The sequence below is a fragment of the Eutrigla gurnardus genome, assembly GCF_963514095.1.
Source record: "Eutrigla gurnardus genome assembly, chromosome: 1".
NCBI classification, from domain to species: Eukaryota; Metazoa; Chordata; class Actinopteri; order Perciformes; family Triglidae; genus Eutrigla; species Eutrigla gurnardus.
Genome location: NC_139915.1, coordinates 33,525,748 through 33,550,976, shown reverse-complemented (window position 1 = coordinate 33,550,976; position 25,229 = coordinate 33,525,748). Strand labels below are relative to the sequence as shown.

The 25,229-nt window shown below is 44.0% G+C and overlaps 3 protein-coding genes across 5 annotated transcripts; 1 reads left to right on the top strand and 2 right to left on the bottom strand.

Annotated features, from left to right (window-relative positions):
* Positions 1–1,314: 1,314 nt before the first annotated feature.
* On the bottom strand, positions 1,315–7,029 carry foxr1 (forkhead box R1). Of its 3 annotated transcripts, none has more exons than XM_084011012.1 (7): positions 6,730–7,029; positions 6,521–6,613; positions 5,622–5,851; positions 5,340–5,408; positions 4,571–4,698; positions 3,185–3,417; positions 1,315–1,445 (listed from the first exon to the last, which is right to left on the bottom strand). In XM_084011012.1, exons 1-7 carry the CDS (start codon positions 6,848–6,850, stop codon positions 1,438–1,440), a joined length of 882 nt encoding a protein of 293 aa, XP_083867138.1. In that variant the 5' UTR covers positions 6,851–7,029; the 3' UTR covers positions 1,315–1,437. The 3 variants fall into 3 exon arrangements, with proteins under 3 accessions (XP_083867138.1, XP_083867137.1, XP_083867136.1); XM_084011011.1 differs by lacking the exon at positions 1,315–1,445 and adding an exon at positions 2,725–2,815; XM_084011010.1 differs by lacking the exon at positions 1,315–1,445 and having other exon boundaries at positions 2,787–3,417.
* Positions 7,030–7,274: 245 nt separating this feature from the next.
* Positions 7,275–12,146, bottom strand: LOC311014404 (V-type proton ATPase subunit d 1). The gene is made up of 8 exons (XM_084010998.1): positions 11,952–12,146; positions 10,993–11,164; positions 10,724–10,902; positions 9,862–9,941; positions 9,568–9,645; positions 9,016–9,192; positions 8,853–8,930; positions 7,275–8,391 (listed from the first exon to the last, which is right to left on the bottom strand). Exons 1-8 carry the CDS (start codon positions 12,076–12,078, stop codon positions 8,230–8,232), a joined length of 1,053 nt encoding a protein of 350 aa, XP_083867124.1. The 5' UTR covers positions 12,079–12,146; the 3' UTR covers positions 7,275–8,229.
* A 2,845-nt stretch (positions 12,147–14,991) lies between these two features.
* On the top strand, positions 14,992–22,365 carry LOC311014264 (NLR family CARD domain-containing protein 3-like). Its single transcript, XM_084010765.1, has 11 exons — positions 14,992–15,098; positions 15,190–15,265; positions 15,335–15,433; positions 15,559–15,675; positions 16,214–16,292; positions 16,720–16,948; positions 17,792–19,598; positions 19,693–19,866; positions 20,215–20,388; positions 20,750–20,796; positions 20,888–22,365. The coding sequence occupies exons 1-11, from the start codon at positions 15,086–15,088 to the stop codon at positions 21,469–21,471; spliced, it is 3,399 nt and encodes a 1,132-aa protein (XP_083866891.1). The 5' UTR covers positions 14,992–15,085; the 3' UTR covers positions 21,472–22,365.
* The last annotated feature ends 2,864 nt before the right edge of the window (positions 22,366–25,229 follow it).

The following is a 25,229-nucleotide window of genomic DNA, read 5'->3' as shown; positions in this document are numbered from 1 at the left end:
CCATGACATTTTTCGTGATTTCTTTTCGATATGCGATACTATTCATTTTTTGGAACTTTTTTCAACACACTTTACTTTGACATTATTTGTTATTTTTTCAACATTCAATAATCTGACTCTCTTTTTCAACATACTATACTATGACTTTTTCGACAGACTATACTTTGACTTTTTTCATAGTTCACCGAGCAGTTTCACATGAAAACTAGAGTGACACAGATATATCACATATAATCTTCTTGACATGTGAAAACTGATTCTTTAAAGCGGGGTAAGTGCAGACTCCCATTACTTTTCCAAGGTGTAGTAAACGGTGACACAGTCATCGTTGGAGTCTGGCTCGTTTTTCGCCCAGGCTTTGGGATAGAGTAAGGCTCCGTCAGACCACTTCCAGGATATGGAGCTGACTCTGTAGAGGCCGATCCAGGCGCTATACTGCTTCATGGTTATGAGGTTTTCATCAGACAGTGTAGCGATGGTGGCCAAGTCAGTGTAGTGGGTGGAGCTAGTGGGGCAGAAAGAAACAACCGTTTTAGATAGAATACAAGCCATTAAAGCTGCAGCTCCCCCTTCTGGCTGTGAGAGAAATGACACAAACACTGCTAATGGCTGCAGGTAAGACAGACAGACAGACAGACAGACAGACAGACAGACAGACATAGATGGATACAGACAGACAGACAGACAGACAGACATAGATGGATACAGACAGACAGATGGATACAGACAGACAGACATAGATGGATACAGACAGACAGACAGACAGACATAGATGGATACAGACAGACAGACATAGATGGATACAGACAGACAGACAGACAGACGGATAAAGACAGACAGACAGACAGACATAGATGGATACAGACAGACAGACAGACAGATGGATACAGACAGACAGATGGATACAGACAGACAGACAGACAGACATAGATGGATACAGACAGACAGACAGATGGATACAGACAGACAGACATAGATGGATACAGACAGACAGACATAGATGGATACAGACAGACAGACAGACATAGATGATACAGACAGACAGACATAGATGGATACAGACAGACAGACACTGACAGACAGACAGACAGAAATAGACGGAGACAGACAGATGACACAAACACTGCTAATGACTGCAGGTAAGCTCTCTCTCACAGACAGACAGACAGACAGACAGTCAGTTCTGTCTTCTTTCCCGTGTGAAATCAAAGCCTCTTTTGTTCATAATCACATCTACAAATTCTCCCGTCTGAATACACGACAGTAAAAAGTAAACCCACGACTTGCAGAAGCGCTGAGCGTCGTGCCAGTTGAAATGACTTTGGATGTACGAGTATCGTTTCCACACCACTGATCCCAGTCCAGACACAGTACTGCTGAGGAAGACGAGGAGGAGGAGGAGGAAGGGTCCTGAGAAGCCACTCTTCATCATCGCCATCAGAATTCTGTGAGATAGTTGGCAGTGAGAATAAACACTTAACATGCAGATGTTAAAATCTCAGGCAGATTTAACACATTAGGACCATTTCTTACCTAAAAGAAATAGTGTGTGATTGTAAAAGACCATTAAAAGGTGCTGAGTCGTTACCCGTCTGTCTCTCGTGCTGCTCAGTGGGAATCACTGGACGCTGATGATCCGCCAACATCTCACCCACCAATCATTTGACTAGCAGACACACTTAAAATCAACTATCTGCTGCGTCTCCACAAACCATTTGACTGTTGGCAAATGAAGCAGATTTACCTGCAGTCTTGATAAATAGAGATATATTTTGCACCGAGAGACAACGTGAAGAAGACAAATAAGGCTGTTCCTGTCGCATCCGGACAAATTACAGATGGTTAAAGTCAAACATTTCAGTTACTGGTTTAAACCTCAGAGTCATAGTTCGACAAATTAAACCTCATATGAAGCCATTAAAAGATCCTATGTCATACCATTTAATTAAAAAGTATGGTATGAGAAAAAAAATTCATGAAAGTGATAGTTCCTTATAAAACCTTTATAAAAAAATGTAAGTATACTATGTAAAAAAAGTCACAAAGTAGTAGTCCCTTATAAAATTCATTATATAGTCATAAAATGTCAAAGTCATACAAAATATATTGTATTTTTTTCATTAAATATTAATAAAAAGTCATATTCTAAGTGATTAATAGGCCATTATATAGTATTTTATAAAAGTCATCGTATAGACAACAAAAGGTCAGGTGATCAGTTGCCGATATTAGCTCGTAGCAGATATAATCTTATATTCGTTTCTCCATTTCAAACAGTCAACGTTGGTTTCTCTAAAACCTTCACCCCGGCTAAGTCATGCTTATTTAGAGAAATGAATGTACCATGAATTACACATATTCAAAAGATCATTTTGCACGTCAAGAAAGTCTACGACATCCAAGTTGGCCAACACAGCCGATACCTTACCCTCCTAGCTAGCTAACTTAGCTACATACCATCACAACCTGATGCGTTTTATTCAGCGACTCTTTAAAAAGCAAAGCAAAAACACGTCCGCTAAGATGGGACGTGGCTAAGTTAGCTAGCTAGTTAGCAAGACAAGCTAACGGCCGTGTTGGTGACTTACGTGTCGAGATATGTAGTTCACGAGCGGTTTCACGCTAAACTAAATTATACGACGCCAAACCTACAAGACTTTCTGGACTTGAAAAATCAGTTTGAATTGTTAAATCAAGAACAAAATAGATTCATGAATAAAATACAGCAGAATAGAGAAGGAAGCTTCTGCATATATTATTTTATTATGCAGCGATTTAAACTCCGATCACAGTGCAAATAAACTCTGAATTACATCTGCAAATAAAAAGAAAAGTCATTATTTAGTCATTAATATTGTCACATACAGCACGAAAAAAAAGCATGCATTTAATTAAAAAATGACACTCGCTTTATCAGCTAGCACCAACCAATAACATGACATCAATCAACCAATCAGAGCTAGAGGAGATCGTAAGCTAATCTTTCCAACGATCAAATCCCTCCCAACGTTCAGGCCCGCCTCCTTCCTACAGAAGATAGATGCTCTGGAAACGCTGTTCCAGATCGACTTCAACAATAAAAGACTTAAAGTGACACTTTATATCGCAAAAACCGTTGCCGAGCCGCGTTCTGAGATGTAGAACCGAACTCCCCTCATGTCAAATGCGTAAAAACCCCGTTCACCTGGACGCGACATGCTCCTCTGCAGCTGCCGGAAGGACTCTCCCGTCAGCGTGCCGAGCTCGTCCTTCAGCCGCCGGTGGCCGTCCAGCGTCAGGTGCCAGAAGCACGACTTCCTCTTGCCGTCTCGACACAGCTGGTTGCAGGTTTTGCGGAAGCTGCTGTTGAAGCACAGGTTGTGTCGGATGGTGTTCTTCCAGCCGTCCGGAGCCGTCTGGAAGAAGGGGAAGTGCTCTCTGGGGAGAAAGAAGGACACAAGGTACCTACGATGCAACTTAACCCATTTAGTTTTCTGGAAGGTAGATTCTTGTTTTGTTCTCCAGCAACTTCAAAAAGATGTTGGTAAAGAAATGCATCCTGTTCAACCTGAACCAGTAAAGACTTCCAACATTTAATCCGTTCAAAGAGAGTCTGACCGAAATGTGACAACTGGAGCAGTACACTTAAACTTTAAAGTTTTTTAAAGTTGAGCTGAAATAAAAAAAAAATTAAAAAAAAAAGTGTTTCCCATCGCTTACTGATATCCCATTGGTTTCCAGTCATGTGACATGAGCCGGCTGTAAATGTGTCGGGCTGTTTTTGGCACAAATATTCTAGGATAGTAGTGGAAAAGTTTTGATTTATACACCAGAATTAACTATTTAACACCAAATGAGTAGTTTGAGTATGTTAGAGGTAACCTCCGGGTCTGAAAAGTGAAGCCCCGGCTGAAGTGCCTTAAATTGTCATTCGCTCTGCTGCCCACCAGGGGGCGACTCCTCTCTGGTTGTATAGAAGTCTATGAGAAAATGGTCCTACTTCTCTCTGCTGGCCACCAGGGGGCGACTCCTCTCTGGTTGTATAGAAGTCTATGAGAAAATGGTCCTACTTCTCTCTGCTGCCCACCAGGGGGCGACTCCTCTCTGGTTGTATAGAAGTCTATGAGAAAATGGTCCTACTTCTCTCTGCTGCCCACCAGGGGGCGACTCCTCTCTGGTTGTATAGAAGTCTATGAGAAAATGGTCCTACTTCTCTCTGCTGCCCACCAGGGGGCGACTCCTCTCTGGTTGTATAGAAGTCTATGAGAAAATGGTCCTACTTCTCTCTGCTGGCCACCAGGGGGCGACTCCTCTCTGGTTGTATAGAAGACGATGAGAAAATGGTCCTACTTCTCTCTGCTGGCCACCAGGGGGCGACTCCTCTCTGGTTGTATAGAAGTCTATGAGAAAATGGTCCTACTTCTCTCTTGATGTATTATCTCAGTAAACATTGTAAACATGAGTTTATGGTCTCAATCTCTAGTTTCAAGTCTTCTTCAATCCAGCATGATGTTCATTTAGTACATTATGGTCCATTTAGAGTCCACCAGACCAGGAAGCAGGGTTTTTAACCGACCTACGAGACTCTGACCTGGTGAAGTTGTAAATCTGCTGGACTTTGAGGCTTCCCGTGTGGCTGCTCTTGAGTGCCAAGGCGATGAGGATGCAGTAGTTGACGGGTGGACGAGGCCAGCAGCCGGGGATCGGGGTCTTGTTGTCCTGGAAGTATACAAACTAAAATCAAAAGTCCCACCACATATGACCTCCACACCTTGTTGGCAGGTTTTTACAGCATTAAAAGGGCTTTTTAAAGACTTATTTAAACTTTAGATGTCTGTCGTCATATTTTATGAAATCATCACCCTATAAAAAGAAATAAATAAAAAATGTAAAAAGTGGTTATATAAATGTGATTTACGGTGCTGTTAGACTGCTGCCTCATTAATACAGGACCTGGACAACACCGTTTCCACGGCACTGAAAATGTCTTTGAAAGGCTAAACGCCAAAAAATATGGAATAAAGCTGAATATTCTTTTACTATTTTGTAATAAATTATGACTTTAGGACTTTTTGGGTCATTGCAGAGACGAGGTCACAGTGAAGATTCAGACTATGTGGTGCGGCCCTAAAGGGGGACCCCCCATGTGCTCGGGCACCGGACCAAGAACTACGAGTGGAAACAAAGACCAGAAACAGAGACGTGGGGGGCATCTCTAAATCACACAAGGTCCCCTGGTGATACTGGCCCCCGTGCGAAAAGGCAATTGTGAAAGTAGGTTTTTAGGGCCTTTAAAGAGCTGATTATAGAGTTCTGTACATCCCACTGGAGGGACCTGGATCGGGGCCCGGCGGACTCACCCTGGCCTTCGTGGCTCTTCCCTTGCGTCGGTCCTTGGTTGGTCGACAGGAACCGTCTTCATTTTTAATCTAAAAAAAAAAAAAAAAGGAGGTAGAAACGGTGGGATTACATTCATAAAACACATTAAAACATCTTCAAACTTGTTTTTACCGTCTTAAGACTAACTTTTAGACCTGGTATTAAAATCTGATCTCTATCTTTATGGAAGAAAAGCAAGCAAGCTTTGTGGGCCACGCCCCCATACTGGCCACGCCCCCATGTGGGCCTCCAAAGGTACATACTATGTACTCAGGGTGCAGCGGTTCCTCCTGGTGAGGTGCACCAAGGGGGTCAAACACGTGGAGCTCCGCAGGGAGCCGACGCCGGGCCCCTGCCGGGTTCAGCCGAGCCGTTCGGATTCCCTCGGCGTGTTGGCAGGCGGTCTGCGGACCCGGTGTACCTCCTCCATACTGGATCGGGCAGGCGATGCTGGGATTCACCAGCAGCCACAGGTTCGGCTTCACAAACGTGTCTGAGGACGGAAGAAGGCGCTTCAACCAACCTGGAGGGAAACGCTAAGCCTTCTGGGAGAAAACGTCTGTTCTGAATTAAAACCGGAAAGGTTTATGGTTTAGGATTAATATCATTGCCAAAACCTCAGTGAGAAGATCTTAAAGGAGATACAACAACATAAACATCCATTTCAGCTAACCAGGACCTGGAATCAATACATTACATTTTCTGGTATGGGGGGGGGGATTAATTAAATAAATTAGCTAAACTCTCCTGGCTGTAGTTATAAGCCAGTCAAATCACGAGATGGAAACATTTACACCTCCGGTTCCCTCGTCTTGAAGTCAACAGGTTTATAATAATAATAATAATGTATTTTTGCTTACATGCAGGAAATCAGTATCTGTTTAACACAAGCTTCATAGATTTCTTAGTTTTGTTCTGTGATCTCAAATATGTACATTTTGAAGCTTTGTGTGGGTTGCAAAAAAGGCGGTTGCTACGAGCGGCTAAACGTCATCACTGGTCCGCCTTAACTTAATGGTGGTGACATCGAGTCACATGACCGTGGTGTAGTTCCTTCACAGCCTATCATTGGTGAAGATTCTCTCTTTAAAGAATCAGAAACCCTTCATGTTTCCGCCTACAAAGAAACCAAACGGTAGAAAGCTGGGAAAGGAAATCTCACCTGACGTTTTATCGTACCAGATGAACTCATCTTTCCTCCTGGAGGCTCTCGCTGAAGGCCTCTGGACCACGTACTGATCGTTCAGTTTGTCATCTGTCACACCATCAACATGCAGAACTTTACTCACTGCTCTTGAATGCAACATCTTGTGTGAATGACGATCGACCTTTAACCTCCAAACCCCGGGGTAAAGAATAATAAAAGGTCACCGTGGTAGAACTGGTCTGTGGTGGTTGCCAGTTTGAGCTCCTTGTCCATGTCCCAGTCCGTCAGGCCCACGGAGCAGTGCAGGTCAAAGAGCAGCGCTTTGGTTTGGAGACGTAGAGTCATGGTCTGGATGCGGTTTTCGTTCCTCTCTCGGGTTCAGTGCTGCAGAGCTCTGATGAGAGTCCCGGATCCACAGAGTCCTGCAGGCCCCTGATGCACCAGCTGGAGCTCCGCGGCCCTGATTGGACTCAATTAAACCTGAAGGACTTCAGCCTGCGCTCAATCTGCTTGTTCCTGCAGCAACGTCTGAGTGTTTTTCAGCCCTAAGATGTAATACTTCTTCATTTTGAGCCTAATAAAAAGTCACGTGATGCCACCAGGGTTCAACATAACCAGGATCCCTGTAGGTTAAACAGCTGAAGCGGTCCCACAGCGGTGGTTATCACATCCAGAAAATCTAATTCCTCAATCGGGCTGTTTACCTGATTACATGATGTAAAGGAGCAATTTAAAAGTAAAAAAATAAATAAAACTCTCTTATTTCCTCTCAACTTTTCTTCGTTTCCTCCAGAACTGCACTCACGCAGTTTCATTTATTTATTTTTTGTTACATTTACAGTAAACACTTCACAAGAAAACCGATCAAAAACAGAGAAAAATCAACTTTTTACAGCATGAAAAAAAAATCATATAGTCCTCTTTTAAATATCTATATATCTTTGTATAGTTTAAACATTTAAGTCTGTCGTATACTCACGAGACTTCGCCTCATTCCAGTAATGTTCATTTACACAAACTTGGGGGGGGGGGGTTGTGTTTTTAATATCTAACAATGATCTACTTAATCAGACGGCGGCTCACACACTTTACTTCACGTTTTAATTTGGCGGGGGAGGGAGGGGGGAACCACGGCAACGACCAGACATGCGGACAAAAACACAAAAAAAACTAGCACTACAACAGAAATAAATATGTAGAAGACGAGTGGAGGAATGTTTTCATGGCGTTTGTGTATTAGTATTTTGGAATTTGTACGCAAGTGCTTCAAAACGACGGTGGACGTTTTCACGTTAAAACCATCTTTTCCGTCCCTTCGTTCCTCTTAAAGACTTTAATCAGATTGCAAATTCTTCCTCTGTGTACTTTGCCAGCGGCGGACGAGGAGCGCCGCACAACAAACACGGCGAGCGTCAGGAAGTTTAGACAAACGGAGGCGAGTGTTTGAAAGTCAAATCAGTCTTCACCTCCTTTATCTGGCCGATTAAAAACAAGCACCTCCGTCGGCTCCTCTGATCCTCTTCCAGCTGTAAACCGGATTTATGTTTATCGCGTGTTGTACCGTCGGCAGGGAAACGGGAAACGTACGGGGAAAAAACGATTAACGCCGGTGAGAGCGGAATGCAGAAAATCTGGCGTCGATTAACACGGAGCTCGAGACGTAAGACTGAATGAAATGACGATGGGAGGGGGGAGGAGGAGGGGGAGGGGGAGGAAGAGGAGGCTCAGAAGATGGGGATGTAGTTGTCGATCTTGGCGCGGTGCCGCTGGGCGATGCACTCGGCGATCCACACGATGTTCCTGCACTCCTGCTCCTTCAGCTTGACGTAGGCGTAGAAGACGCTGAAGTGGAACTGGTTGAGGAAGGCCAGCTTGTTCAGCTTCACCTGCACGGAGCAAAAAACACTCCAAATGTCAGCCCGTTTCAGAAATCAGCATCTGATACAGAATAACACAAATGTCAAAGTATGTGTGAGGTCATTTAGAAACCAAGACGACGTTTACAGGTTTCAGCCTGAACGCCTCAACATTCCTACGAAGCTCTTTTAAAGGCAAATCCAGGAAACATTCAGTCTCATTGATGCGTTTCATTGGTTTCTGACTTTGTCCGACACTGGAAGTGTTGTTCGTGTTAAACAAAGTTAACCCTGCGTTCATTCTCCTGCTGCTCTGTGAACAAGCTGCAGATAAAATCAGACGAAATAAAGATGCTACAGGATACAGAAAAGCCAGAAACAAAAACGTGCGTTACTTTTGAAGCCCAGTGACCGAGCTAGACGCCGTGTACGGGAGTTAAAAGTGTGTGTGTTTGTGTGTGTGTGTGTGTGTGTGTGTGTGTGTGTGAGACCTCGTGCTCGAAGAAGCGGTCCTCCAGTGTCTTGTCGCCCGGGTTGCTGCCGGCGCCTTCAAACAGCAGCTTGTACTCCTGAGGAAAGTTCAGACACGTCGACAGTGAGACTAGAAAACACGGAGAATCCTATTAAAACTATAAACCAAACTTCTGGACTTACGGGATAGAAGTCGGCGATGGTCTTGACCTGCTCGTAGTCGTCTGCCCGGGCCAGCTGAGCAAGGCCTTCTGGGTAGAGCTTGCCGCAGTGGGGGAAGAGCTTGGCGCGGTCCTCCTTGGAGAGCTCCGTGCCGAAGGAGTTGATGGTGATGATGAAGGCTCTCCTGTCGGCCTCGAACTGCGAGCAGAGAGGGAGGGTCAGTGGAGGCGATGATTTCACCGTCCAACTATTCACTCAGTTTTATTTACATAGAATCATGAGTTTGTACATCACACGACATCATCGGTTCCCTTTAACGGGGAACAAATGGAGGAAACCTCAGGGAGACGAGGAGGAGGGATCCTCCCCGGAACAGATATGATAAAATATAATATGAATATAACAATATTAGCTAATAATAACAATGTTGACTGTCAGTTAAAATCATTTAACAATAAAAAAAACCCTAAAAAATGAAAGGAGAATAGCTGGTCCACCTAAAAGGGTCAGTCCACCTTAAGTGAGCCGGAGCTGGGGGTTTCATGCCTCATTTGCATAATTTGGGGTGCTCACCTCCAGAATGGGACACATGGTGTCGGCCGTGGTTCCTCCGAGGTTGGAGCAGAACTTATAGAACGCCTCCAGGTAGGCCTGAGGGGACAGGATTACACAAATAATATCATACAAACTGTTAAACAATGATATCAAATACAACTCATGATTTGCTAATTGTTAGAATCTATCATTTTGATTTTTTACTCTTCATTAAATGAACCTGGTTTCATCTCAGGCCGTCGTTTCCGTTTATTCTGAATCCTCATTATTAATGTTATTGATTACTATGATCATAACTATGATATGTGTTACCTTGTAAAGTGTGTTACGAATGATTTCAATGTTCATCTCATCCAAGTCCTGTTCAGATATGCAGTCCTGGAAGAAAGCAGCTGGAAAGAAAAAAAAAAAAAATAGTAATGTATGTCAAACCAACAGAAAGGAAATGTTTCTTTAAGCGTCGGCGCCACCTGCTGTTCTACAGGAAACATTACAGGTTTCACAAAAAGGTTGTTGTCGTTTTAGTGGAGAAGCAGACGGGGAACCCGTTAGACTTTCTCTTTGTCAGAATCTATTAAAACCCATTATTTTAATTTTAATTATGATTATTTGTCATTCTAATCCGATACAGTGAATATCTGCCATTAATTCACAGCCCTGGTTCTGTACATGTGAAAAGGGGAAAATATTTTTATTCTAAGTTAAACACCAGCAAATATGGACTGAAGCAGGATATTTGATTAGAATAATACATCTTGTAAATTTGGAAAATTATTATTTGTATCTTTTTGAATCAATTTTGAGTTTTGGGATCTGCCTCGGACAGACTAATCCTTATGGCCATTTTAAATTGTGTCCTGAATTCTGAACCCTCTCTCCGCTGCCAGGCTAGAGACCGGGTTCAACAGACTCTCTGGACCAGGACTATACCGACCCTGCAAGAGCTCGCTTCTCCAGGTGGAAACCCTGCACTCACTTAGAACTGATAGAGATGCTTGTAGGTGTCTAAAACACACGTCTCCCTGCTGCTCCCGTCCACAGACGCTTCACCTCACTGTGTTTCCGACGGGGAACTGAAGCCGTCATCTGGGCTCTCTTCAAACCCACCAGACTCCACTCACAAAAAGAGTATTTTCCCTTCATACACACTCTAAATAGCAGGTAGCGTACGTACCCAGGGGCGTGTCCACCAGGATGGCGTTGTAAAGCTCGGCGGGGGTCTGGGCGATGTTGACCGCCTCCATCTGCTCGAAGCTGCCCAGCGGGTGACACTTGGGCACCAGCTCGGAGATGGCCCTCTGGTGGAGGGTGCCCGTTATCAGCAGGATGACGTTATCGATCATGTAGCTGTACCTGAGGACGCAAGGTGGGAGGAGTGAGGAAGATTGGAATATCATCCAACACTCTGGAGACATTTTTACACGAGCGAGGATGAACACTGACGTGATGAAGTCCATGAAGCTGGCCAGCGGCTCGTACGACTGGTTCCTCATGTGGCGAAACTCCACCACCATCTTCTCCTTCAGCTTGTCGTCGATAACGGACACGGTGAGGGGAGACGCCTCGTTGGCCAGGAAGCTGCCATAGTCGGTGCTCTGCAGGTGGAGCTTCAGGTCTGCAGGAGACGCAGGAACACAGAAATCAGCCAAAGACGTCAAACAAGTGTCGGAGGCAGTGAGGAGTTGGAAAGCAACAAACGTCCAACACGTTGCATAATAAGGGCAACAATGCTATAAACACCTGCTGAACTCGAGCTCATCACACTGTTTACCTTTACACCACTTCCTGTTTGCACCTGCAAACGCCAGTTTCCATGATTGACGGTGTATACCGTACAGTTCACACATTAGAATATCTTATGGTTTATTTTCTTCTCCCACCGCTGCAGTCACATAAAGCAGAAGCACATTCCTGCTTCGCCACACGACAAGAAGAGTTTACTGGCAGAAAATCTCACGTTTATTGATGTTGACCAGAGAAAAACGGTCACAGGCGACGAGTTCAAGGACCAGAATAAACCGTGGGTCATTGTAAAACAGCGAGATGCGTTTGGACACCACTGTAGTGTCGGATGTAAGATGCAAAAAAAAAAATCGCTGTCTATTGTAATTTCACTTCCTCTGAGAAAAAAGCCCACTGTTACACTATGTTAGATTATGTTAGCATTACGGTAGCTACCTACCTAGCTAGCTGGGTAGCTTTAGAGGATAGTCAGCTTAAAAAAAAGACACACCTCAAATACTATCTCACATTTAATCGATTAATATCGATGTATGTGGCGATAACACGAAGTGGTGCGTTGACTCGTGTGGTTAAAAGCAACGCTATCGCTGACAGCTAAACGCTAGCTTGAATTCGCCCTGCGCTACGCTAGCTGCTAGCCGTTAGCTTCGTGAACTCACCTTCCAGAGTCTCGCACTGGACGAGGTTTAGGTAGTCCGCCTGGGACAGGATTCCGGCCTTGAAGCCCCGGACCAGACCCTCCAGGTAGCCGTTGTCGACGTTAAAATAGAGCTCGGAGAAAGGCATCCTGTCTCGGCGTCAGATCCGTCTCTAGCTCCGGAGAGAACCGTCAGGGCTGCTTGTCGGCGTTCGCGTCAGCTGACTGCACCACGTGACCGTCATCTGACCTGTCATCTGTACTCGTGCGTGTGCGTTTGTTTGTGTGTGTGTGTGTGTGTGAGCGCGCGCGTCCTCAGAAGCTCGCACGGTATTGCGATTTGCAACTGCCTGTTAAACCAAACTATTATGAGTACTATGGAGGAAGTACTACTCTAATCTCTACTTACAGAAAAGTAGTACGAAATACTCTGTTACAAAAATCGAAATATTAGTAGAAGTACAAAAGAAATGTATTTAAACAGTTAAAGTACTCATTATGTAGGATAATATATATAGTATTCTTATTATTGATGCATTAATGTATTGTTGCAGCATTTTAATTGCGTTATTTACTGCTGGCGGTTTAATCTTTAACAAAATGTGCTTTATTTGTGTATTGTATTTGTTCAGCATCCCATGTAAAGTGTCTTTGAGAATCCAAAAAAGCGCTATATAATAATAATTATAATCGTTATTATTATTATTATGCATCATCATTTGTTGATGGATTATATTTCCTTTTAATAATCTGAATCTGAAAATTAAAGTTGTCAGATAATGTAGTGCAATACAATAAACAAAGTACAATATTTACTTTGAGAGTGGAGTACAGAGGTGGGAAGTAAGGGAGTACAAATACGGTACTTTGAACACAAGCATGTGTACTTCTACTTGATTAGAGAACGAGTTTTGATGCCTTTGGTGGAGTAGAAGTATAAACTAGTATAAAATGGAAATACTTCAGCACAAGTATTTGAACAAATAGTACACCACAGTTAACATAAATACATTTAATGTATGTTATATATGTTAACCTCACGATTCATAATGAATCTCTAAAGTAAACCACTGGTTTCATACTCATTCCATTTGTTTAATTATTAACACACAAACTTGGAATGTTAATAAGGTGCCAGAGTGCATAAACAAGCAGGGCTGGACTGGGACCAAAAATCGGCCCGGGCATTTTCAGCCGAGACCGGCCCACCAGGTATCGATGGAAAGACAATGAAGCCTATGAATGAAAACATTTTTTTGTGTGACAATGCTTGTACACTGTCGGGCATCGCCCCTCGGCTGTAATTGGTCCAGCCCAGAATCAATCATGACTAAGGGGCCGATCTACCAGTTTTGTGTACCAATAGCAGTGTTTCCCACAGGATTCTATCGTGGGGGGCTTGTGATCTTGTAGGGGGGTCCAGGGGCATGCCCCCCCGGGAGAACATTTTTAATAGATTTAATTTTAATGCATCAATTTGGTGAATTTTGAGAACCAAAATATGACATTAATCACTGACCAATTTCTTACAAACTGCTGGTACTAATACAAAATGTTGACATACTAAATGGGGTTGAGGAGTTTAAGCATTCAAGAAAAGAGGAAAAGAAAAATGACTAAAACACAGTGCTGAGCCTTCCAGGGTTCCCCAATTAGTTTTCACTGAGGGCCAAATTATGTCCAGGTTGGTTGTAGTAGCAGATAGTAGTAGTAGTAGTCATAGTCTGTGTTGAGGGACAGATACAAATGTACGCTTGAAAGAAAATAAGTCCAATATCAACGATTTATTTATTTGAATGCCCCTGGAGAATATTTTGATCAACAACAAAAAACAACAGCACTAGTGGCGCACTAGAGGAAAACAATATTGTATAACACTGTTATACAATATTGTTTTCCTCTTGTTAGCAGCGTCTTGCTTTTGTCTTGTAATTTGCAGACGGTCCCTGCGCACTCGCCCGGCTGCGCATAGAGATCAATGTTCTCCGTTCAGCTCGGAGAACAGCTGATTTTTGTAAAAAATCTGTGTTTTGGTGCTTGTAGCTCGTAGTCTATGATATTACGGTGGGGAAGAGGCATCGTTTGTGTTTGAAAACGTTTCACTTCAGATGTATTGATCCCGAATCTGTGAATATATTTTCAACTTCACCGACTCTTTATTTCACCTTATGGCAGGTTATTAGTTAGTCACTGGGTCCGCACGGTTGGGGATGGCTGCTTTATACTATTAGTTTATTATGACTATTATTATTATTAAATTAAGTGGGTGACTATTCCTCAGCCTTCCTTGGTGTTTTGGTTTTGACATACGCGCACGCACTGTCAAACTCGCGCAGCTAAAGGGGGGTCGGCGGGGGGGACGCCTTGCCATGGCGACGGGGGGAAACAGAACGTTGATGAACCAAACCAGCCGCGGGGATTTCCCCTTATAATAAGCGCTGCTGCCCTCCTGTTTAGGCCTTTTATTAGAGCCGCTAGTTAAGTCCATTCAATGTGTGGGAAACACTGAATATGTATCATGACTAATACCATTAATAACACTAATACCATTAGTAAAAAAAAAAATAAAAAAAAAGGCTCGGCCCAAAATCGCCATCGGCGCTTCGGGCAAATGCCCGATATGCCCGATGGCCAGTCCAGCCCTGTAAACAAGTCCTGAATGTCCTCAGTTCCTGGAAAGCCCCCTGATCCTGGACTCAGGTCTCCGGGTCCCCATGATTAACTGTTTAGCCTATTTCAGAGTGAAAACTGGCTTTTAAATGTTTCTCTAAGGCAATTAAAAAATTAAGGCAATGAAAAACAATGAAGCATTCATGACTAAATTAGAAACAATAAAAAAATAACAAAATCTGAACCTGCTTCGTTGGTTTTGTGGTTTAATAAGATTTACATGAAGCCCATCTTGAGAGAAGCAAACCAAATCATCGCATGGACATGTTCTCAGAGCCTCTGAGACGAGTTCAGAGGTCGGGTGAATTGCTCACTGTTCTGGTGAAGATTAATTACTATTCTATGACACGTCAGACTTGGAATCTGCAAAACAGGACGGACTGGTAAGGGAAAGTAAAGTGAGGAGGACGTTACAGAAGTAAATCAGACTGAATCAGAACTCTCAGGGAACAGACGGAGAGTGTGTCCTTGTTCTTAAAGTTTGATATGGATTTGGCAGGTGAGCATAATTAATTCAAATGAATGGGACATCCTGGCGGGGGGTGATCGTATCCCATTGAGGAGCCCTCATCCCTGCTGGTTTCTGTCAGGTGGACGCTGCAACATGTCTGAGGGGAGAGAGGACCGGGTCACACTGACAGAGCAAGACCAGACCAGAGACAAGAGGTGAGACTAAACGCTCTTCTGTGACAGTTCGCCCTGTCAGAGCTCTAAAACCAACCGTTTATGTTGAAGCCCAGAGAAGCAGGAGAGACCAGACCCACCTGGACCCGGGTGCGTGTCCCTGAGGAGCGGCTGGTCCGTGTGGGACGGAGGCCAGTACGACCAGGAAATGTAAGAATTGAAAACATGCGAGGAAAGAAACAGACTGTTATTGTGAGACTTCTTTGATTTGAACTGTGGTCAGAAATCCACCAAAGTCCAGTTCCTAACCTGAAGTTTGGATGTTTACGTTGAAGCCCAGAGAAGCAGGAGAGACCAGACCCACCTGATCCAGACTGTGTGTCCATGAAGAGTGGCCGGTCTATCAGCGACCCTCCCTTGTTCAAGGACGGAGGGCCGACTTTTGAGCCAAGGTTAACACTTTTAAGCATTAATATGTTGTTCTGGTTAACCTGTTTTATACCTGATTTAAAAGTGAGAGAAATGGAGAAACGGTCTCCCTTCTGTTTTCATTCAATGACAACTCGGACCGGTTACGTTGTGATGGCTATAGTCATGTGATGGCTACAGTCATGTGATGCAGAGGAGACCTACAGTCAGTATGGAGTATGTAGTGCAGTATGTTTGAGTTTCCAATGCTGAAATTCGACTTCAAGGAAGTCCGTCATGGAAAAAGAGCTGCATCGTCTTTGATGTCATTTCCTGGAAAGTACCTGGCGGGTGGCCAGCATTCTTCCCAGAATTCAAAGTTTACCTTTACTGGCTTCTGCAAGCCTGAGGTGAGGACAATGAATGCATTTGTAATGAGGAGGAAATGTTATTGTTTTTCAGTCCAGGTAAAGTGAAGAATGCAGTTATTAATAGAGATCTTATGACATTACATTGACTAATTCCCAGCAGAATGTGACATATGTGTGAACCTGCATAACCTCATGTTTTACGGGTCTACAGAACTCACTGGAAGAGGTCGAAGGTCATCAGTGATCGGCATGTCCAGAAACATCAACAAAACCTGGACTCCATTTTCACGGTATAAATAAAAGAACATTTTACTTTATACAGTTTTTTTCTGTCTACAATTTCAAATACTAAGAAGGTCAACATTCAAGTACAAATTCTCAGCAGCAGCGGAGCTTCCTGTGTATGTCTTGCTTTGTCACTCAAAGCCTTTTTCAGTTTTACGGTCTAGAAAGTCCCAAGCATCCCAACCTGTTAGATCACACCTTAAGGTTGTGACGATCACCTGTGGCTCATATGTGCTCATGTGATACTTCTTACAGCAGTTGGGATGTCACATCAGGAAGCAGGTGTTTCCAGACAAACAAATCATAAAACATAATGTGTCTAGAGGAGAAGGTTTAACATGATACAATAGAGAATTAGGTTAAGACATACTGATGAGTCAGCGTTCAGCAGAGCCATCACGTTTCATATGATACACTTTACTACTCCTCTAGCTTCTAGAAGACAACATTGTCACCTTTGTGAAGAACGAGCTCAAGACGTTCAAGAATGTTCTGTGTCCGGAAGATCCACGACTCTTAGAGGGGCTGAAATATGATGATGAAGTTGTGGGTGGTGATGAGGAAGAGCAGAGAAGTGGCAACAGAGATGCATTTCTTAAGCTTGCGCTGAACTTCCTGCGGAGCATGAAGGAAGAGCAGCTGGCTGCCCTTCTGCACAGCAGTAAGTAGACTTTTATTAATTACACACCACTTCTGGAGATATGGACTTTTTCTATTAGAGCTATAAACTCCAGAACAACAATAACATGTTGTGTCCAACATTAACGTAATTCTGAGTCTGAATTAGGCTAGGGTAAAGCTGCATGGGAATTTTTAAAGGGGTCCCTTGACTTCTGACCTCAAGATATGTGAAGAAAATGGGGGCTATGGGTACCCACAAATGCCCACCTTTACAGATATGCCCTCATAAAGATAACACTAGTCTTTAGTCTTTGGGCATGTCTATCAAAGGCAGCATGGAGATATCTGAAAAGGGACTCTTGGGTACTAACAGAACCCATTGCCATGCTGTTTTGGGCTTGCGGGGGGTCAGTTCCCCTCCTTTTGCTCTTGAAAAAACTGAGAATGTTTTGGATCCAATGAGCCCAATTGCGTTCATGTGTGGTGATCTAAGACTCCAGAGTAGCCATTTCATTGTAGCGAGAACATTGTGTAAAATGAACTCTAGGATAATCACAGCCTCATGGAACTTTACAACCACAAACTAGAGACCGAGAGCTTTAGGATGATGGTTGGCTGGTTTGACAATAAGAGTGTTTTAAGGCAGTTTCCAGAAAAGTAATGCTCACCATCCAAGGTACTGTATACCCCTTTTTTCTATGGTTGGTCTACAGTTGACCTGATACCTCCCCCCAAATATCCAAACAGTGGGTTCATGAGGATCTAAGAAGGTAAAGGTAATTTGTGATAAAAGAACCATATCACAGAGAAATGTACGTATTATTCAAACGTTTCACATTTTTACTGCAACATCCACTGACCATGAATCATGTTCCTTCCTCAGAGACCGTCGCTGCCAGCTGCCAACGTAAACTAAAGTCTAAACTGAAGGACAGGTTTCAGTGTTTGTTTGAAGGAATTTCCAAAGCAGGAAAACCAACACTTCTGGATCGGATCTTCACAGAACTTTACATGACGGAGGGAGAGAGTGGAGAAGTCAATGATCAACATGAGGTCAGACAGATAGAAGCAGCATCCCGCAAACCAGAAAGAACAGAAACAACAATCAGATGTGAGGATATATTTAAACCTTTACCTGGAAGAGAGGAACCGGTCAGAACTCTGGTGACGAAGGGAGTGGCCGGCATCGGGAAAACAGTGTTAACACAGAAGTTCATCCTGGACTGGGCTGAAGACAAAGCCAACCAGGACATACTGTTTATCTTTCCATTCACTTTCCGAGAGCTCAATTTGCTGAAAGCAAGAAGATACAGTTTGGTGGAACTTCTCCATCAAGTCTTTACTGAAACCAAAGAAGCAGGAATCTGCAGGTTTGAAGGGTTCCAGGTTGTGTTCATCTTTGACGGTCTAGACGAGTGTCGACTTCCTCTGGACTTCCTCAACAACGAGATCCTGACTGATGTTACAGAGTCCACCTCGGTGGATGTGCTGCTGACAAACCTCATCTGGGGGAAACTGCTTCCCTCTGCTCGTCTCTGGATCACCACGAGACCTGCAGCAGCCAATCAGATCCCTCCCGAATGCATTGACATGGTGACAGAGGTGAGGGGGTTTACTGACCCACAGAAGGAAGACTACTTCAGGAAGAGATTCGGAGACGATGAGCATGCTGACAGAATCATCTCCCACATCGAGGCATCGCGAAGCCTCCACATCATGTGCCACATCCCGGTCTTCTGCTGGATCACTGCTACAGTTCTGGAGGACGTGTTGAAGACCAGGGAGGGAGGGGAGCTGCCCAAGACCCTGACGGAGATGTACACCCACTTCCTGCTGGTTCAGACCAAACTGGGGAACGTAAAGTACCACAGCGGTGTGGCGATGGATTCAGTCTGGAATGAAGAGACCAAGACAACCATTCTCACTCTGGGAAAACTGGCTTTTGAGCAGCTGGAGAAAGGAAACCTCATCTTCTATGATGCAGACCTGAAAAAGTGTGGCATCGATATAAAAGCTGCCTCCATCCACTCGGGACTGTTCACAGAGATCTTCAAAGATGAGCGTGGGCTAAACCAGGACAAGGTTTTCTGCTTCGTCCATCTTAGCATTCAGGAGTTTCTGGCTGCTCTCTTTGTCCTCCTGACGTTCATCAACACCGGCACCAATCTACTGAGAAGAAGGGGGCGGTTCGAGCCACCACGACCTGTGCCATTAAAACGCGACTTCAACTTTAAACACCTCTACCAGAGTGCAGTGGACAAGTCTTTGGAGAGTCCAAACGGACACCTGGACTTGTTTGTCCGCTTCCTCGTGGGACTTTCACTGAAGACTAACCAGAGTCTCCTAAGAGGTCTGCTAAAAATGATGGCAAGTAAACAAGATGTCAAAGAGACACTAGTTGAGTACATCAAGAAGAAGATCAGGGACAACCCTTCTCCAGAGAGGAGCATCAACCTGTTCCACTGTCTGAATGAGCTGAATGACTGTTCTCTACTGGAGGAGATCCAACAGTACCTGGGATCAGGAGGTTTATCTGGAAATAAACTCTCCCCCGCTCAGTGCTCAGCGCTAGCTTTCATCATGATGTCGTCGCAAAAGGATCTTGAGGTGCTTGAACTGAGGAAATTCTCTGCTTCGGAGGAGGGTTTTCTGAGGCTGCTGCCGGTGGTCAAAGCATCCAAACGAGCTGTGTAGGTGTACAGAAACACGGAAGGTTAAAGAGTGTAAAAATCATTTCGGTGTGCAGAGAACAAGGAAACACAATCTACTTTTTTTCATCTTCAGGTTGAGTGGCTGTCAGCTATCATGGAAAAGCTGTGAAGCTCTGGCTTCAGTTCTCACCTCACCGAACTGTAGTCTGAGAGAGCTGGATTTGAGTAACAACGACCTGCAGGATTCAGGACTAATACGGCTCTCTGATGGACTTAAGAGTCCACACTGTAGACTGGAGATTCTCAGGTCAGTGTTTGTTGAATAGCTCACATTTGAACAACTAACGGAGCTAACATTAGCAGAGTACGTTAGCACATCATGAGCATGTTTATGCTACGCTAACTACTGAAGGTATACTGAACGTAAACACATGCTGCTTTAGCTTTTTAATGATTGTGAGTGAATATTTTAATTTCATTGTCTTCTGTCTGGATCACCAGGTTGCAGACAGTCCAACAATTTGCTTTAATGAGGTTCAGAGGAAACATGAAATTGATATGCAGATTGTTGATCACAGGATCTGCAGTCATGCGGATGTTTTACTGCACTGTCATGGTAAAAATGTAAATCTAACATGAAGTGTTGCGTTTGCAGCCTTTCAGGCTGTCTGGTTACAGAGAAAGGCTGTGGTTTTCTGGCCTCGGCTCTGATGTCCAACCCTTCCCATCTGAGAGAGCTGGACCTGAGCTTCAACCATCTAGGAGACTCGGCGGTGACGCTGCTGCGTGCCGGACTGGATGGCCCACACAGGAAGCTGGAAACTCTTAAGTAGCAGAGATTATATAATTATGCTTGTTGTATACGTGTGCATGTGTTACGGTGCTTTCACACCTAAACTGTTTGGTTCAGTTAAAACAAACTCAGGTCAGTTTGTTCAGTTAGTGTGATTCGTTCAGATGGTCAGTCGAACCTAACCACGACGGCCTGAACAGGTGGGTCCTGGTCCGCTTTCAGGCGACTCTGGTGCAGTTTGTGATAAAAATGTGACCATTTGTGTCAGATATGTGTGAGTTTAGTTTCTTTCTCCTTAGTCTGGACTAAATTAAACCAAATTACCGGTGTGAAAGCATCCTTCACATCTCTGTTCATTTGTCTTTCTCCTCATTCAATACCTCTCCATCTTCATCAGGCTTGATCACTGTGGAAAGTGCAGACTGAAGCCCCCACCTCTGAGGTGTAAGTTAAACCTCTCTGATGTCACTGACCTGATTGACTAAATCCTCCTGTAACAAAAATCTAGTTATTTGTGTCTTGTTTCTTCCATCAGATTTCCGCGAGCTTTCCCTGGACCCAAACACGGCGGACAGAAACCTCTCGCTGTCCGACGACGACAGACGAGTGACGGTGGTCAAAAAGTGGCGACCGTATCCTGATCACCCGGAGAGGTTTGAGAGCTGGAAGCAGCTGCTGTGTCGTGAAGGCCTGACTGGGCGTTGTTACTGGGAGGTCCAGTGGAACGGCAGGGTTCACATCGGAGTGACGTACCGAGGGATTGCCAGGAGAGGAGACGCCGATGAAGGCTGTATCGGATGGAACGATCAGTCGTGGAGTCTGTTCTGCTCGGCCCAGAGTTACACCGCCTGGCACGACAACAGACCCGAAGACGTGGCGACGCCGCCGACCTCCGACTCCGGCAGAGTAGCGGTGTTTCTGGACTGGCCCGCCGGCACCGTGTCTTTCTACTGCCTCCCCTCCGTCGCCTCTTCCCTCCAACGGATCCACCTCTACACCTTCCACGCCACGTTCACCGGACCGCTCTACCCGGCCATCGGCTTTGGCCGATTGCGCGAGCTCGTGGCCGACTCCAGATTTTCACCTTCCTCTGCGTTTCTGTCACAGATAGAAGAATGAATTTATTGTTAAAACAGGTTAAAGTCCTGATAAGACAGTAATGCTTGTTTTAGCATGTTTTAGCATTTTGCACACTGCTTTTGCGTTCACGTTCACGAACTACGTGGCACCACGGCTACTCCACAATAAAGCATCATTCAGGTTTAAATTAACTGTTTATAATTGTATTTAAATGTCCTTTTGCACTCTCTTTTAATGCTTAATGTAAATCGCCTTGTTGCTGAAATGTGTTGTGTAAATAAAGTTGTCTTTTGGGGTTTAAATAGCCCCCAGAAGAAGACAATATACTAGGTTCCTCAAAAACATACAATTATATTTACGTTAACAACGGATCAGATCATTGCATGCTCGCTGCTTTAATACTGTTCACAAACAAGCAACAAAGATGATTTGACAGTCACCTCCAGAATGTTCCAGCTCCATGTCGCCGAATCGCCACAAAGCCAAACACGTTTCTGGCGGGTGTCGTTATGTAACTACGACACAAAGTCACGATGACAGTCGTGTTGACAGGAACTGGACGAGGTGGAGGGGCGTTTTCCCTCAAGTATCCTACTCTTACATACATATTACATATTACAGTAAAAAAAAAGGGCTAAATATTACAGTACTTTCACGTGAGTAAAATTTGGAATAGAGGACTTTTACTCTGAAGGTGCAAACCAGGGTTAATGTTTTTGTTGTATTGTTTTCATGGCGTGATTGTTCAGTTGATTAGGCCTACTTACATTATGGTATTTTTTTGTATTACAAGGTTTCAGTTTCAGAAGGCCAGATATAGGCCCTATATATAAAATAATATATCATATCAATATAATCTTTAAATCACTCCAGAATCAGAAAATATAGAACATAGAAATGTAATAAAGAGTTAATAAAGAGACTAAAATAAGACCTACGGGTTTCTCTCTCTCTCTCTCTCTCTCTCTCTCTCACACACACACACACACACACACACACACACACACACACACAAACCATTTTAACACAACATTCAAACAAACCATCCATGAAATCTGTAACACTGCCATCTAAAAACGATCTGCTGTATAAATAATCTAGTGAAAATCATGTGTCAAGCTTTAATCACACTCTCTCTCTCTCTCTCTCTCTCTCTCTCTCTCTCTCTCTCTCTCACACACACACACACACACACACACACTTCAGACTCTGGTATTCATAGTACATTGGTGCTTGTGCGTTAATCACGCTGAGCCAGAAGCACCACTGATGAGAATGTCTCTCATTTAAACGCTCTGATGCTCGTAGCATTTCTGCAGGCTTGGCGTGAGGGAATTACCCACAAATCATAGCGTTGTGACGTTAAAACAGGTGGCATTCCTCTGGTTCTGAAAAGTGAAGCCGACATTCAAGTATAATACACCTGCATTCTCTCTGCTGGCCACCAGGGGGCGACTCCTCTCTGGTTGTATAGAAGTCTATGAGAAAATGGTCCTACTTCTCTCTGCTGGCCACCAGGGGGCGATTCCTCTCTGGTTGTATAGAAGTCTATGAGAAAATGGTCCTACTTCTCTCTGCTGGCCACCAGGGGGCGACTCCTCTCTGGTTGTATAGAAGTCTATGAGAAAATGGTCCTACTTATCTCTGCTGGCCACCAGGGGGCGACTCCTCTCTGGTTGTAAAGAAGGCTTACCTGCTGATTGATAGATCCATTTAGAGTCCAACAGACCAGAAAGCAGGAGATGTTTTAGGGGGCGGGGCTTACCTGCAGATTGACAGTTATGGTGTCACGTTACATAACATTACATAAGAAAGTCTGCTATGGGCGTAAACGACTCACATTCAGTTGTTATGTTACCTTTTTACATTATTTGTCTGTACAAGTATGTTTTGTTGCCTGAACCTCACCGATCATCTAACATCATTAAACATCGTTACACAAGCGTGAAGCAGATTTTTGGTTTCCCGTAGTCGGCGGGAGCATACGATGCGAACAATTCCAATGAAGGCAAAGCTGTGTCTTTGGGAAGTCATCCCAAACCGATGCGATTGAACCATGGTGAAACTGAAGACGGGATAGCGCAGCCTGATCCCTGATGCATTCTGGGTGTGTGATGTTCACTCGCGTGTGAGCGACCCGGCTCCTATATGTCACTGTGTTCACATGGCAACAACATGCCGCCGCGCCACATTCCCGAAGTGCCTCGCTGAGCGGTTTGTTGTCTTCGGGTCACGACGTGGAGGTCGACCTTGAATGTCGACCCCCCCCCCCCCCCGCCTGCTTTGTGTCGGAGAAACCCGACACGGCTGCTGAGTGACAACGTCGCTGCCTGTTGTTCGTGTCCGTCGGACAAACCTGAATGATGTTTCCTGTTCAACACGTTTGGAGCGACTTCTGTCTGACTTCACATCCACGCCGTCTGAGTCCCACAGACCTGTGGAAAAATAATCAGAACATAGAATTATTTCAAAATGTATTATTCTTTTAAACATTTTCTTCTGAGCTTCAAAACTTTATTAATAAATCTGCACTTCTGCAGGCTTGGCGTGAGGGAATTACCCACAAATCATAGCGTTGGGACATTAAAACAGGTGGCATTCCAACATTCAAGTATAATAAACCTGCATTGTCCCTGCTGGCCACCAGGGGGCGACTCCTCTCTGGTTGTATAGAAGGCTTACCTGCTGATTGACAGGTCCATTTGGAGTCCAACAGACCAGAAAGCAGGGGATGTTTTAGGGGGGGGGGCACCTGCTGATTGACAGTTATGGTGTCACGTTACATGACATTACATAAGAAAGTCTGCAATGGGTGTAAACTACTCACATTCAGTTATTACGTTACCTTTTTACATTATTATTTTAACTGATCTATTTTCTCACCTTATGTTTATTGCCTGAACCTCACCGATCATCTTAAATCACTAAACATCGCTACACAAGCGTGAAGCGGTTTTGGATTTCCTGTAGTTGGCGGAAACGTACGATGCAAACAATTCCAATGAATTCAGGTTGACCCCCCCCTCCTGCCTGCCGACACGGCTGATGAGTAAGAACATTGCTGCCTGTTGTTCGTGTCCATCGGACAAACCTGAATGATGTTTCCTGCTCAACACGTTTGGGAGCGACTTCTGTCAAAATAATCATAATAAAGAATTATTTCAAAATGTATTATTCTTTTAAACATATGTTTTCTTTCTGAGCTTCCAAACTTTATCAAAATGTGTAAAATTATTGCAATGATCTCCAAAGTCTGCTTGCACATTGACAATGATTGACAAATACACACCATAAATCGCTGAAATTTTATTTTAGAAAAGGAAATATTTCACCTTCATGACCAAACATATTATATTACTCCATCCTGTAAAACAGAAAGAGTTTGTTGTTGCTTATTTCTGTCTTCTGCCTGGTGATCAATCAAACTGCATCTCGTTAAGAAACGCTTGGTTGGGTAATGAGTGTTACCGCCCTCAACACTTCTTTGTCGAAGTCAACAATGAGCCTTTTTGTTGTTTTGTCACTCTAAAAGGACACATTCCCATGCATTCTGCCGTCTGCAGACTGTTGACTGATGGAGGTTGTCCACGGAGACGTGATGTAACTCATTTGAGTTTTGAGATTTTCATTTCCAGCTCAGCGGTGTGAGTTGACTTGTTCTCAGAAATAAGAATTATATGAATTGTGAAAACCTTGATGGCTCCCCTACATCCTCTAATGTCTCATGAGTTAAATATAAGTACATGAGTCAGCAATTTTGTGGTTTAAATCTTTACACATATTTGTTGCCACATTTT

Bases quoted from the DNA above. Each gene is read 5' to 3' on its own strand.
- foxr1 (XM_084011010.1), bottom strand. From the start codon at position 6,850: ATGACTCTACGTCTCCAAACCAAAGCGCTGCTCTTTGACCTGCACTGC. The intron at 5,409-5,621 runs GTATGTACCTTT...TTTTTTTTTTAG, and splicing joins CGCTGCACCCTGAGTACATA to ATTAAAAATGAAGACGGTTC. The intron at 3,418-4,570 runs GTCAGAGTCTCG...CTTTCTCCCCAG, and splicing joins CAGATTTACAACTTCACCAG to AGAGCACTTCCCCTTCTTCC.
- LOC311014404 (XM_084010998.1), bottom strand. From the start codon at position 12,078: ATGCCTTTCTCCGAGCTCTATTTTAACGTCGACAACGGCTACCTGGAG. The intron at 10,903-10,992 runs GTCAGTGTTCAT...TTGCGTCCTCAG, and splicing joins AGCTTCATGGACTTCATCAC to GTACAGCTACATGATCGATA. The intron at 8,392-8,852 runs GTCTCACACACA...TGCTCCGTGCAG, and splicing joins ACCGCTTCTTCGAGCACGAG to GTGAAGCTGAACAAGCTGGC.
- LOC311014264 (XM_084010765.1), top strand. The intron at 15,676-16,213 runs GTTAACACTTTT...ACGGGTCTACAG, and splicing joins GGGCCGACTTTTGAGCCAAG to AACTCACTGGAAGAGGTCGA. The intron at 19,867-20,214 runs GTCAGTGTTTGT...TTGCGTTTGCAG, and splicing joins TGTAGACTGGAGATTCTCAG to CCTTTCAGGCTGTCTGGTTA.